The sequence below is a fragment of the Hippoglossus hippoglossus genome, chromosome 24 (assembly GCF_009819705.1).
Source record: "Hippoglossus hippoglossus isolate fHipHip1 chromosome 24, fHipHip1.pri, whole genome shotgun sequence".
NCBI lineage: Eukaryota > Metazoa > Chordata > Actinopteri > Pleuronectiformes > Pleuronectidae > Hippoglossus > Hippoglossus hippoglossus.
This window is the reverse complement of record NC_047174.1, coordinates 5,447,994-5,462,218: the sequence shown is the minus strand read 5'-3', so window position 1 is coordinate 5,462,218 and position 14,225 is coordinate 5,447,994. Positions and strand designations below refer to the sequence as shown.

At 42.3% G+C, this 14,225-nt stretch overlaps 1 protein-coding gene across 1 annotated transcript; it reads right to left on the bottom strand.

The window, feature by feature from the left end:
* Positions 1–8,474: 8,474 nt before the first annotated feature.
* On the bottom strand, positions 8,475–11,764 carry LOC117758092 (melanocortin-2 receptor accessory protein 2A-like). Its single transcript, XM_034579459.1, has 4 exons — positions 11,488–11,764; positions 11,127–11,267; positions 10,606–10,705; positions 8,475–9,945 (listed from the first exon to the last, which is right to left on the bottom strand). The coding sequence occupies exons 1-4, from the start codon at positions 11,519–11,521 to the stop codon at positions 9,519–9,521; spliced, it is 702 nt and encodes a 233-aa protein (XP_034435350.1). The 5' UTR covers positions 11,522–11,764; the 3' UTR covers positions 8,475–9,518.
* Between the last annotated feature and the right edge of the window lie 2,461 nt (positions 11,765–14,225).

Below are 14,225 nucleotides of genomic sequence, written 5' to 3'. Positions count from 1 at the left end.
AGCCAAGTGGTTAAACTGATGCGTTTAAGTGCACCTCGGAAACCCCATGTGCCACTGCCTGGATTGGTTGTAAAGCTGAGTTAAAAAGTGATTTTCCTCAGCCACCTGATCGCAGTATTTTTTACAGTATTTTTAATGGATAGAGTATTTTTAATTGTAGCCTATGAGCCACGAGAGAGTGGTTTTTATCACCTTCTGAGTCAAAATGTGGTTCTGGATACATCTACTCCAGTGGGAACTACCACTCAGGAGGTATTGACAGTATTGACAGTATTGAGGGGATTTTCATTTACATATCGCAGGTCTAAGATAAGCTCCACAGAAAGCCACGCCGAAATTTACATTGCCACAAATCACCTCCTCGTTCTCACGGATTGGGAGTGAATGAAAGGTGAAGCCTCAGAGATATTCACCGTCTGCAGGTCTCGTCCCCTCTATTTCCTGACTTTTATCATTTTTTTAAAATCCCCTTCACTATGGAGAACAACAACAAACCGAGACATTTTTCGCTGTGACAAGGAGAATGTCGTATCTTTGAATTTGCATCACTCTGAACAACATTTCTCCTCTTTTTTCTGGAGAGAGGACTCCTCCGATAGAACAGAGATATTGTTTGTTGCCTCTGCTACACATGAGATTACTCTGATTCGTCATTGTCAGATTTATCTCTCTCTGTCTCTCACACGTAGATCTATAAATACATGTATATGTATGTCTGAGACTGTGGGTCCCTGTGAGTCACTGTACACTTGCTAATACACGGATATCTTGGTAAAAAGATAAATAATATGTGATGTAACTATGTTAGATTACTCGTGCATTGTATAAAAATCTACGTGTGCACAATCTGTACACATATTACTGCCAATCTATTTGTTGTTCTGCTTTGTAAACCAAGCAACACAGACAGAACGGTTGTTCCATTCCAGTTCATTTATCAGCTGAACAACAAACCCTGAAGCAGGATTAAGAAAAGCTGAATGCAAACAGAGAATCACAAGGACATGTATGAGATAACCAGGCATTAACCCATCACGACTTGGCACAGGAATCCAAGCATCACTGGATTGTCAGATATGTGAGACACTCGCTAGACATCAGGACAAGTGAGTCCAACTTTGCTTTTTGTGGTTTTCCTCAGACTGTTACGTTTCACAGCAGATTGGTCTAATATTACACTCAATGTATCCAGAATTAGTCCAGAAAAGAGCTATTGTGCATAAATGAGCAGCTCTGGACATTTTAATTTGAAATCATACGTTAACTAAAGCGACCCTGCTGGCCTGAATTTGCTAAATCACTTTGTCCGGGTCTTTTATGGTTGCTGCTCTCAAATTTCCCACGTTTATTTGGGCATTTGAAGGCACCGAGGAGGCCATGTCCAAACAAAGTTTTCCAGGGGAAATGACGCAGTGACTGTGGGTTTCTGAGCCTGTGCACTTCACGTTTTTTTTGGTTTTTCCAGAATCTGCCTGTCCTTGTTTAACTTGGCCTGCAGCTCAAGTCAGTCTTTCCATGCTGCAAAGGCAAGAAACTTAACCCTTTGTCTTCCCCTGTCTGGGTAACCACTCGTTGTTTCAACTTTTATAGTAACTGAACAAAAGGAATAGTGATAAATTTGAATCAAGGCCTACTGGTCCCTTTCCAGACAAAACGTGTCATATAATATGTGTTTAAACAACACCGTGACAACACTTTCCAATATTTGCATGATAACAAAGAGCACAGAAAAAGGATTAAGTGTGACAGGCATATAAATAATTTAAAACTTATGCATGTTATTCATAAAAACATCTGTATTTGCTAAAAAAGTTTGGCGTCACACATCGTCGATTGACAAAAGTGATGACGTCAATAAGTTGGAAACTCGTGTACAAGAATTTCTGCAGACTTTTCGTGTGGTTGTTCTGACTTAAGTCGACTTTTTCGCAGTCGGGAGATAAATTACGTGATTATTCCGACACAAAATAAACGCACAATTACTCCATCGTGCCTGTAGGTGCGGATGCGGCGCTCATAGTCAGCCCGATGTATGTTTGTTCAAGTGATACAGCTTTTTCTGGTTGGATATTAATTCAGAGGCTTGAATGGTTTGGGAGGAGTTTGACCTTAAGTGTTCACAGATGAAATAAAAAACCGTTACGGAGATAAAATCTACCTCATTAATCTCATTTGAAAACCGCCCACGTTAAGCCTTCAAACGGGTTTCTACTCAAAACAAACACCGGCGCAGAAGCTTCAGTGGAGTCATTATTAAAAGCTGTATTGAATCAGTATTGAAAAATTATGTTGACTGGTTTATACGTGATGACGTCAACAACTTGGCAGCTCGTGTAAACAAGTTTTGCAGACTTTTAGAGTGCTTGTTCTGACTTGATGCTACTTTTCATAGTCAGGAACAAATTTTAACGATTATGCCGACGCAGCATGAATGCACAATTACTCCACCTTGCCTGTAGGTGGGGGTGTGGCCCTCATAATCAACTTTTCTTCTTACAACACCTTTTTATTGTTGGATATTATTTCAGAAGCTTGGATGGTTGAGAAGTAGTTTGACCTCAGGTGTTTACAGATCAAGGACAAGCTGTCAACATCAACCTCATTAATTTCATTTGAACAGCTGTATTTTTCTTGTACCCGCCCACACAAACCATCCAACAGGTTTCTACACAAAACCAGCAGCAGCCCAGCAGCATCAGTGCGCTCCTCTAACCAGCGAAAACCTTAAGTCCCGAGTTCGTCCCTTTACGCACGTCCCCGGAGACGCAGAGAAGCATCTTACCATGATTTCAAAAAGTCCCTCCATTGTCTCCCCGTCGTCTCGGTTTAGCGCAGCCGCTGCAGAAGCAACTCACACGGGTCGAAGTCTTCCAGTGCCTCCCTCCTCCTCCTCCCTGAGGTAATAACCTCGCACTCCTCGGTGCGTCCTGTGCGCACAGATCGGATGAATATTCCCTGCGCACTAAAAGCAGAAAGCACCAGCTGTGACTGTGGCTCTGCACCACTTGTGTCATGGTGACTTTTTGGAGGAGTTATTTTTTTCCCCACAAGGGCTGACGGGGGTAAGGTGGAATCTGCCCGGGCCAGGTACACACACCCAGAGGCTTGTCAGCATCGTGACACAGCAGCCAGCTATGGAGGCTTTATTGTGCAACTGTGTCAGGGCCACATGCAAACACTCAGACTCTGCTGCAGGGTAATGTCCTATAGACTGTCCTCGGTGTTTGCATTTCACATTTCACACCTAAAAATAGACACAGAAAGCTGTAATCAAAACACGCCACATACATGCAAATATAAAGACCCAATGCAAAACAAAAAAAACAATAACAAAGCAGAAAAGCTAACACTTATCGTGATTATGTAGCTCACTGTTCAGTCCAGTGAAGGTTTCCACAGTTCCACAGTCATAAGTCCGATCCCAGACGTGGGCCTCTATTGGCAAACATGCAGAGCTCTCAGCAAGGTGTAATCTGGGATGTGAACCTAAAGTGGGCCATGTGGTAAGTGGTGGATATGGACCAATTGGCACGAAACAAAGTAGGGCCACCTTTGGCCCCTTTGGCTGACATGTGATATTGTTGTGGATTACTTGAGGCCCAGATCTGGCAAACGGACCATGCCATCATTCCACGTGTTATATGGGGCAGATGTGGGCCGAAACTATTTTTGCTCTTTGGGAAGCTGCATACAATAAAAAACATCACCCCTCCCCTTTAGATTTAGAATAGTGGCCTTTTAAAGATGGTTCAGATATTATAGGCTTGTGTTTCAATAACATGAAATGTTTCAATTGCAAGTATTTAAAAAGTGATTTGTGGGGATATCGTATTACTGACACATCTGATCAAATATAAGGAGTTAATTTTAGGAAAATAAAATTTCGGTATATTCTGTATAAAGTTTCAAAGAAAATCAGCATGAGCTGAGGGGAAGCACTTTATTTACCCAACACAAAATATCTCTGTGTAACAGAAAAAGGAGAATAACATTCTATATGTATATCTAATAGAATGGGATAGAAAGGTTGTCCTGATGCTGAAGTCTCATTCTGACCCTCATGTTTTCTTTATTTGGTTTTTCGGTTCTGCTCCGTTCTTAACTCTGTTTGTTGCTTGATTTAAATGACTTGTTTTGAGGTTGGTAGCCGAAGCGGAAAGGAGCATGTTTATCATAAAATGTGAAGACAGAATTTAAAGAAGGACTCGATATATACGTCCACACTTCATTCCTTCTCCTCTCTGACATTTAAATTAATTTAAATTGATATTAAATGCCAGAATAAATGTTTCATTAATGCATTTATTCATTTCCATTCATTTTTGACAGAGGACTTGTATTTGCCTCCAGGCTCTTCTCTTAAAACCAACAGGTAACACCTACACTTACACCTCACACACCTTTTATTCACACTGTGCACATCACATTCACTGATATATGCAAACACCCCCCCCCCCCCCCCCCCCCCCTGTCTGCAGCTTTCTCATCACTTATTCATGTGCGACAGAAACTGAAACCTGTCTCCTTCTACACCCTATGAAATATTTACACATCACCTTTCACATGTTTTTAACTCTTACTAATGGCAAAACACACACAGCCTAATGATAATACATGTATTTTAAAAACTTTATCATCAATATGCACAAACAGCGAAGGCAGACGTGTGTTCACTCCAAATAGTTCCGATAAAAGCTTAAAACTAAATACATTACATAACAAAACACGTCTCTATAGTTGGACAATCCACAAAATGAATAATTAATCCTAATAAGAGAAAACTATTGTATGTAAATAAATTACCAGTGTTTGAATTACACAGTATCTTTCGGAGGAGCCCTGTGGACTTGCATGTAATAGAATTGCTTGGCAACATGGTCAACTACGCATTACAAAATGAGAAAATATTCCTTTTCTCTCTGGCTGTCCAGTCACTTTAATACAGAACAATATGCAATACAATTACTGTTTGTGTTGAACGCCTGTTTTCCTTTGACAGTTTAAAAAAAAGTCTGTTGGTACATGCTCAACTGTGCTGACTCCACAGCATCTAATCCCCCGCAGCAGCGTCAGTCTGGTTTTACTGGTTTGAAACTAATTAAAGACGCAGCGGTGACAAAAATACAGACAAGTTAAAAAAGGAAAACCCTGAGAAAACAAAAACCTGGATCGTAAAGATTTACAGGAGAACTTGTTTTACACTAAAAATGAAATGAGGGGGGTGAGTCAGTCACACATTCTGCTTTACTCTGCAACTCTTTGGCCAATTATAATATTCAGTATATTGAGAAGTTATTTTTTTAATTCATCCCAGAACGAGCTTTACAGCAGAATCGTTTTCACTGAGTCACACTCAGGCAGATCCAGACATGCTCACCTGGCAGCTGCTAACAACAGCCAGCTCACTTTCTGTTGCACGGTGCGGCCGGGAAAGAGAAAACAGTTACTCGCTCTCTGTTTCCACCCAGATTCTTCTTGCCTGGCGAGAGCTGTTGGAGTTGGCAGCCTGCTGGGGCCAGACGCACAATCTTTTGAAGTAAGAATACGTTGTTTTTTTTCAAGGCTCGTCCCTGACTCTCGCACCACAGAGAGGCTCTAAGACTGCAGTCTAATTTTAAGGTTGGATTTTCTTTTGTGGAGTTCTCTTTCTCCAAAGTGACTCTAACCACGGCGTTGGGCTTTGACAGCTGCCCAATTTAGAATGACTGTTTTGGTTGGCTACACTTTATAGTATCGTACAAACTAAACTGGGGAATAGTCAGAGATAAAATCAAATCCCCGTCGTACGTGCAACCAAACCCTGCGCTGCAATGCAGAGAGATAAAGAGACTTTTGTATGTAGTCGGTTTGGTGCAGTGACTCATCTGCAGAGCGTTTTTCATGTTGTGCATCTGCTACCTCAGACCTCTCACCACCGCCGACGGAGCAAGTAGCATGTTCTCATCCTCAGACAACACCTCACCTGCGGTCATCCTGGTTCCTTTGACCTTTAGTCAAGTTGGCTCAGTTCAGCCTAACAATAATTTCTTGAATTAGATTTAATGGATCTGTTGAATAAATGTAAACGCCAACACAGGATCAGAACTCAGTAACACCTCAGTGAATCAGACTGTGGAGGCTTCATCTCCACTGGTACTTATGTTGTCTTGCAGATATTGCATCACAGTGGCCCTCGCTGATCATGCAGCACGAATGACACAAGATAAGTCGTCTCCTTGACATTTCTTTTTAACACCCACCGGTTCTTTCGGGATTATGTGCGTCAACAAAACGCCAATATTATCCTTTCTCCCAGCATGCCCCTCTCTCTCTCTCTCTCTCTCTCTGTCTCCCTCTGTCAGTCGCCTCCCCCGCTGCTGCTCATTTGTGGTAGCGCCATTGTAAACTCAACAACTGTCAACCATAAGGCCTGCAGGGACTGCCGAGGGGCATTTGGTGAACCCAGCAAATGGCAGACTCCCTGCATGGAATGGATGCAGACTCCCCTGCGCCACCCACTGGTTTCTGACGCTCACTGCACAAAGGCAAACTGCAGGGGCATGTGGAGCCTGGAGTGATATGTTCATTTTCCTTCATGGATTGACCACTTACCAGCTTTGCCAAGGCTGCATTTGAAGAAGCCAACGAAATGGGACAGCGTTGTTGCACCGCTGTGACACAATCGGTTTTCCAATGCAGCCCCTGAAGGATGCAGGATAGATGTAGATGTACAACGTATATTCATCTTCATCATTTGTTTTCCATGCAAATTATCTAGTCTTTCTCTTCTCTGCGGTTGCACAGTGGACATGTATTTAAACTAAACACAATACAAAATGTGACTCACTGCTGCTCTCCTTGTCACCACCCGCCAATTGAGCTGTTCATTACCCCCCCCCCAACCAGCTCCCCTGATGTGTTAATTACTTTATTTTGAAGTTCGGCCAGCGGGAAATGAGGGAATGTGGGTAAATCTGTTGTTTTATGTGTTGCATCCTTTGTGCTGTGCTGCTCACAGGTCTCCTCTCACAGGCCACGCTGCTGTTGTTTGATGTTTACTTTATATAACCCTCAGACATTAACCTGCTGCCCACACATCGTTTTACTGTCTGGGCTCCGCAGCCCCGAATTCAGAGATATGTGCACCTGACTGTGCTCTGAACTTTCAGAAGTATATATTTTTTAATCCTTCACTGGTGTCATGAGAGGTATACACTCAGCTGTGCAGGTAAAATGGAAGTTTAATGATAAATGGTTTGCCTGACACTTATATTCTCAGCCCAGTGATGACGGCATAAATTATATTTGTGCTGTATGTGGCCTTCTGGGCTCAGTAAGTGGAAACAAAGGAGAAACGAAATCAAGTTATTCAACAAACTGAATTTTATTACCAAATTTCTAGAACTGTTCCCGTGCCGGCTGCTGTGATAGTTCATTGGTCGGAGACTAATTAATTGCTTCTCATGTAAGAATGTGATAATGCCGTGAAATAATTAAAGAATAACATTCCCTGCCGGTGAGCCTCCACCAGGAGAAGAACACAATGCACCGACTTAATTGCCAAAGCCTTCCCTGCAAATGGTTCTGGGAAATGAACTAATCGCATTTGTTCGGCTTGGTTGCAACTGCCTGCCCTTTCAAGAAGAACACAAGATACTATATGTTAGCAGACCGACTGCGTGAATATTTATTTCCCTGAGGTGTCGGGGAAAAGCTTTAAGGGACTGTTTGTCCGAATCTGAAATAATGTTTCAGTCAAGCATGTGTTAATGCTGATGGACTCTCTGGCATTTCCACAACATCCTCACATCAGCCAAACATATTGTGCATCTGCTGAAATGGGACAACAGTAGCTGGCAATGTTCCTTTGCATAATCACCGCCAGAAAATGCTAAGTAATATAATTTGTTTTGAATGGAAAACATGAATGAAGACACAGACAAGGAGTGTGCTGCTCCTCAGCAAGAGTTTGTATGTGTTGTAAGCTCCAATCTGCCCAAACACTATTAATATAGATATTACAATAATAATTGTAATTTGATGTTTTTACTGAGTTTATATCTAAGACTGAATTTAATACTTTTTTTATGCAAAAGTGAAGCCAAAATATCTTAGTTGCAGGTGTGATCGCCATCGTCCGACTGATACACATCTTTGATAAAAATGTATTTAACATGGACTTTTAGACTGTTCAATGTCCCATCTGCTAACATGGTGGAGGAAGGGTTTATGACCTGTATAGCTGCCAGCCACTAGGGGGCAATCAAGATGATTTGGCTGCACTTTTGGGAGTTTTGATATGTCCATCTTTATAAACAGTCTATGCTCAACTAACATTTAGTTTTATGGCTACATATCAGCAGCGCAACAAGTTGTGAACACAATAGGCACATATCATCTTTATGTAGAGTTAATATAACATTATAACAGACATTGATTAAACATCATAATATTAGCATTTATTTAAAATAGTTTGTTAGTCCGATATCCAAACTCCTATTCTGCTCTCCTCCGAACACTGAGCAAAGTATTTGGCCGTTGAGATGATAAACATTCTACTGTGCTCATTAGCTGGTTGCTAACTCTGCCTGCTGCTTGGCACTACATGCAAGTGGGTGCTATGGTTTGACTTGTCTGGTTTGACTGTAGTTGGGTGATGAAATCAAAACAATCAGCTAAAAGGAGCTAAATTGCTCCATTCAGTTGAGGGCAGCAGCAGCAGCAGCAGCAGTGGTGGGTGATAACCAGTGTGAACTGGTAACAAATGCTGCAACCCACCAATGTCGAGTCGATTTCCAAAATCATATCAGCTTTATTTGTCAACTACATTCAGCAGAATACAAAAGCATTAAATCACATTACCACCCATGGCCTCAGGTTGCCTATACCCTGTAAAGGAACAATGATATGTTTGATTCAGTGCTACTTATCACACAGTAAAAATACACTTCACCTGTTTCTAGAGCAACAACAATCCTGTGTTTTTAATCTTCTTGGTTGACCGGGGGGGCGTTTGAGTCTCGTCGCAGGGAAAAATGTCCAACATCCAGGGTTTGCACAAGGAAACAATTCAACAACCCATCGCTCTCCAGTGACCCTTTTTCAATCTGCTCCTGTGTCGTAATTCATCTTTTCCAGAAGCCACTCTCAACCCCGGAGGAGCTGAAGTGAAAGCTACTATTTTCCAGGCAATTTTGTCTCCACAATGAAATGCCTTTGTAAAACTGAGCTGCACTTAATAAGGAATTGTCGGGCAGCATTTGTGCAGATTACTTGCCGATCCGAAAGTACGCTTGTTGAAGAGCCTCAAAACACTCTTGAGCTTAATAAGGATGAAAATGGTAGATGGTGTGTGGCAGGTGAGCGTCTTTCTGAGACTGAACGGTCACACGTGGCCCCGTGAAAAGGAAAGGAAATTAAAACCACTATGTCTTTGCCTGTCATCTCTTTTGTAGAAACAGCCTTGGTGGATGTCACAGTGAACATCCTGAGAGTGTGTGGGGGGGGGGGGGTCGCTCCAGTATGACGAGCGGGTCGCTCTACAAATCGTCCTCCCCCAGCGTTGAGCTGTGCTCCAAATTCACAAAATTGGGGATGTTGAAGTGGGACAGGGAGGCACACTCTCTGTCTCTCTTACTCTCCTCCATTAGTCCCTTCAGAGGTTGGTGGTGTCCCCCAGCTTCCTCAACATCGTCCTCCATATCATCCATCCCCGGGGAGCTGCCTCCCCTGGGCCGGTTGCAGGTGCCCTGCTGGGCTCCAGCCCCCGTGTGCTTCCCAAACTTCTTGTCTGCTGGTTTTGGTTTCCCCTCACCCTGATCCTCCTCGTTGATAAAGAAATGAAAATACGAGCGGGACCCTTCTAGCAGTGGACGAGAGAAGGCCTTTTCATTTTCATCCTGGACACCGCCGAGGTCAACCAGACATCTCCCTGGCTGATGCCGCTTCTCAGCAGCATCTGGATTTCTGTTTAGGGAAGGAGGAGAGAACTAGATTGTGATTGGTGCAGTGAAAGGCTTTGAAAACACGATTAAACATTTGTCCTGAATGTAGCTGTAATCTATTTTATAATTCCAGAAATCTCTCTCTGTCTGTATTTGTCTCAAGAACCGTTCGTCTTATCAGCTTCAAACTTTGAACTGTTGAATTTGGTGCAATTTGGACAATTGATTTACTCATTTTTGATTCTGCGTCTCGAAAAAATAAACACTAAAAGTGGTTCCACAGCCTTTTTCTAAAAAATAAAAAAAGAATAGCGGGGGAAAGAAAATACTGCGAGCCAATAAATTCCCTATTTTATTTTAGCTTAAGCTCAGTGCCGGTCTCGGCCTGACCTTATCAGAGCAACTCCTCTGCAGTTTCCACTATACCGCCGACCCAAATGTCAGCTTATCACAGACGGGTACATCAACAACCAGACAGCCTTACAACACAATCTACTGTCAGAATAGCAAAACGCACCAGTGGAACTCATTACAGCTCTGCCCCTCTGTGCTTCTGTACACATGACGTGTTTATCCTCCTGCCTCCAGTGTCTGAGATTGGAAGTGTGCGAGCTGAGTTGCCCTGCACTCCCCTGGCTGCTGGAACAGTGAAATGTGTGGGGAACCTGGTTTTCATACTCACTCCTGATGTGGAGCTCCCGTCTTTGTGAGCAGCGTGAGCACAAAGAACATGAAGATGACAAACACAGCGAGTCCGACCCAGAAGCCGATGACGATGGAGTCTGAAATGCCAGAGAGGAAAGAATCGTATTACAGCAAATAGTTTTTCATGATTGACCACTTCATCCGCAGGGGGCCCCCACAAGAGCAGAAATCATCAATTACCGTTTAAAAGCAGGCATTCAGGATTTTCTAAAATCGAATTAGAAGAGGACTCCAGCTTCCTACTTGTCTGTTGTGCCAATTTGTCTTTTTTCATTAAGTGGCTTGATCATTACAAGTGGAGTGTATAGAGCACCTGCCAGTCCAGGTGCTGCAGGATCATGTGGAGAAGCATGTAAAGCGCTGCTGAGGCTATATGGACTCAAAAATAATCTAATGCACAGGAACCTTGTTTGCTGACTCACAAACACTGAACATGCACTTAGAGGCTCGCCCACACGCAGCAGAGGCAAAGGCAGGTGATGCTTTTATCCATCTTACATCTGTGCGCCCTGAGTCCCTCAAAGGACACGGGCTCCTCGTCGTCATAGTACTCGTACTGCCACACGTAGTCCCCGCGACGCGCGCTGGGCTGGCTCCGGTTGTGCAGGTCGGACATCTCCACCCCCGGTTGTAACGAACCTTAACATGAGAAAAAAACACACGGAATCAACCCAGAGATGAAGCTGCTGACATGGCTCACGTTGCCATTTACGCATCGAACTTTACAAACCACAATCTCCCCCCCTAGTGTTGGAAACAACTCCACAGCCTTTGCGCAACAAACAAAACCAAATACAAAAAAATAAAAAACACAACTCCTTGTGTGCTACGTCCTTGTTACGGGATTTAAAAAACATACCCAAGATGTGGAGATGAGAGGGGGAATCCATCATGTCACCGTCACGCAAAAACTCCCTCCATCCCTGTGAGAGTCCTGGAGGAGAAGCAGCAGCAGCAGCTCAGTGCGCATCAGCCTCATCCAGCCTCCTCTCTATACGACATCCAGAGGGTGACTGGGATTGTTCTTCAAGTATCATGTCAACCACTGACTGAGGCTGGTGCTGATAATAATAATAATGATCACATGAATTCTCTCCTATGTGAGGAGGTGTGTCCACCGCAGCAGCTGATTCGTCTCCAAGCCTATCTGTATTGAAACCTCCTGGATTATTAATCCGTTTAATAAAGATTTAAGACCCTTGGCTGAATATATATAGGCGGGGAGGGGTTTTTTATGTGAGATGAAAATATTAACACTTCACATATCCAACGGTCTGGGAGATGTAAGAACATTTTTAGAAAGCAAAACAAAGTTTAACTCAATTCAAGAGTTTTCTACAAACACATATATATATATATATATATATATATATATATATATATATATATATATATATATATATATATATATATATATATATATATATATAAGTTGTACATTGTGAGGAGGGTAATCTACCTCAGAATATAATAATAGTCATTTTTGCCTTTATACCCAGCCTTAATACTTTGGAGATGTGGGTTTCCTTCTTAGTTTCACATCAAAAATTAATAAATAATCTTGAAATGCAGATGAGGCTGGGAACTGCAAGGTCTTGTTAATGGGACCAGCCAATCACAGCTCTTCTGAAGTGGTTCCCCTCCTCTATGATCCCTCCATTCTTACACCCACTCTAAAAAAACACACACTAATTAATAACACTATACACTATGCATGATAACACTTGATAGACTGACAAACCACTTTATTTGATGAGGGAAAAAAAGACACAATTATGACAAAAGGAATCATCTGGAATGACTCAGTGAGGATCAGTGGGAAAACTCACAGAGGAGCAGATCACACATTAAGATAATAACACGCTGCATGATGTCAAATAGATTGAATCTCATATATTCCTTGACTTTGACCTTACTATTGATTTAGCTGTTTTCAGATTTGTTTTTTCTCGTACCTCAGGATTTCATATATAAGGTGTTCATGTCAACATTATGTAAAAATACAATGCTAATACAGAAGAATTAAATCTAAAATATGTGAGTATATAGCACAGACTGCAGAAAGAATCTTTACAAAATATCCGTTTGACGTGTACTTTGACTTTGTGGTCCATGTCCAATCTTCTAACATAGAGGAGGGGGAGTTTATGACCTATACTGAAGACAGCCACCAGGGGGCGATCCAGCTGGTTTGGCTTCACTTTTGGCGAGCTGTCCTGTCAACCATCTTTATACACAGTCCAATGCCAATGGACAAGGATAGTGCTGTGTTGGAGCGGTGCTGCCACTTTCAGATTGTGTTGTCACATTTCCATTGACACCAGCCTCACAGGTTCAGTTTTTACAACCATCAGTGAGTGTCAGGAGGTTTGGTGGGAACAAAATCAGAGTATCTTTCATAAAGTGTTCATATTGCATGTTATTGACCTGCTGCTGAGGGAAAACCAAAATATGTTTTGAGCGTTCTGTGGCATCACCTAAATTTGTCGTGATACGTTCGATGAAAACCCCCCCCAAGCTTATTTTTATAACCTGCAAGCCACCATCTGCTATAGTGAAGAGAGAGGTTCCTTCAAGGCTGTAAACAAAATGACTTCAACTGAGGAGAGTTGGAAAATGGGTCGGCTAAAGGCAGGAAAGGCTTATTAAAACAAAATTTTAAATCTTCACTCGAGCAACAGGCTTTATTAGGAGGCATTCATTAATTTTTACAGACATCCATTCATTCACTGCTCCTCCAGCTAAATTAATTTTTCCCTGAATTAAAATACATTTTTTCCCCAGTATCTCTGACCAAAATCTTTCATATATCCTGCCACTGCAGCTTCTAGGTGCTTGAATCACAACCCTGTGATCAGACTCTAAATTAAACCAACTGTGGGATTTTAATATTCAGGGTCTTGCTACAAATACGACAAAGACTGAACCTAATGACAGAGTGGATGATGATATTGGTCGATTCTACGATTCTTGCTTTTTAACGTCACTTCCCAACTGTTACACAGTGATTTCTATGATATCTGCACATGGCAACTACAGTATAGTTAAGATTAGCAAAAAAACTGCTGTGACCAGCAGCCCATAGTTAAAGGTTGGGTTAGTTAGTTGTTTTCTGAAACACATACCGATAACCAGCAATAAATTAAGTTGTCTGAAAAAAAGAAAGAAGCCAGTGTCTGTGGCTCTGGAAAGTATAAAAGTATGACTAATCATTTCATTTGGACTGAATGAAATGATTGGCTGTCGAAACGTCTGCATGATCGGAGCCGCTGAAGCAGAGACGATAGCCAGATGTTAGCAAGCGAGTCACGGTGGGCTTCTAGCAGTTGTCAGGCAGTGGGCGTTCATGCGTTTTGGGGGTGTAGCTTTGACGAGAGGGCTGATTGTGAGGGGGCGGGATGAATCGGTTGCCTGCTCTTTTCCAGGATTACCAACCCGAGCTTTAAGGTAAGGTAAAGGTTGGTTAACTGAAAACTCGAGAAATCCATCCTTAAACACAAATTTAAAGCGTGGAGACCTTGAATTTGTGATGTCATTGGGTGATCTGTCTGTTAGTGTGTCAGTGCTGAATGAGAAACATGCTTTGTGCGAGAATAG

Bases quoted from the DNA above. Each gene is read 5' to 3' on its own strand.
- LOC117758092 (XM_034579459.1), bottom strand. From the start codon at position 11,521: ATGATGGATTCCCCCTCTCATCTCCACATCTTGG. The intron at 11,268-11,487 runs GTATGTTTTTTA...TCTCATGTTAAG, and splicing joins CTCTCATCTCCACATCTTGG to GTTCGTTACAACCGGGGGTG. The intron at 10,706-11,126 runs GTAAGATGGATA...CTGGCATTTCAG, and splicing joins GGGACTCAGGGCGCACAGAT to ACTCCATCGTCATCGGCTTC.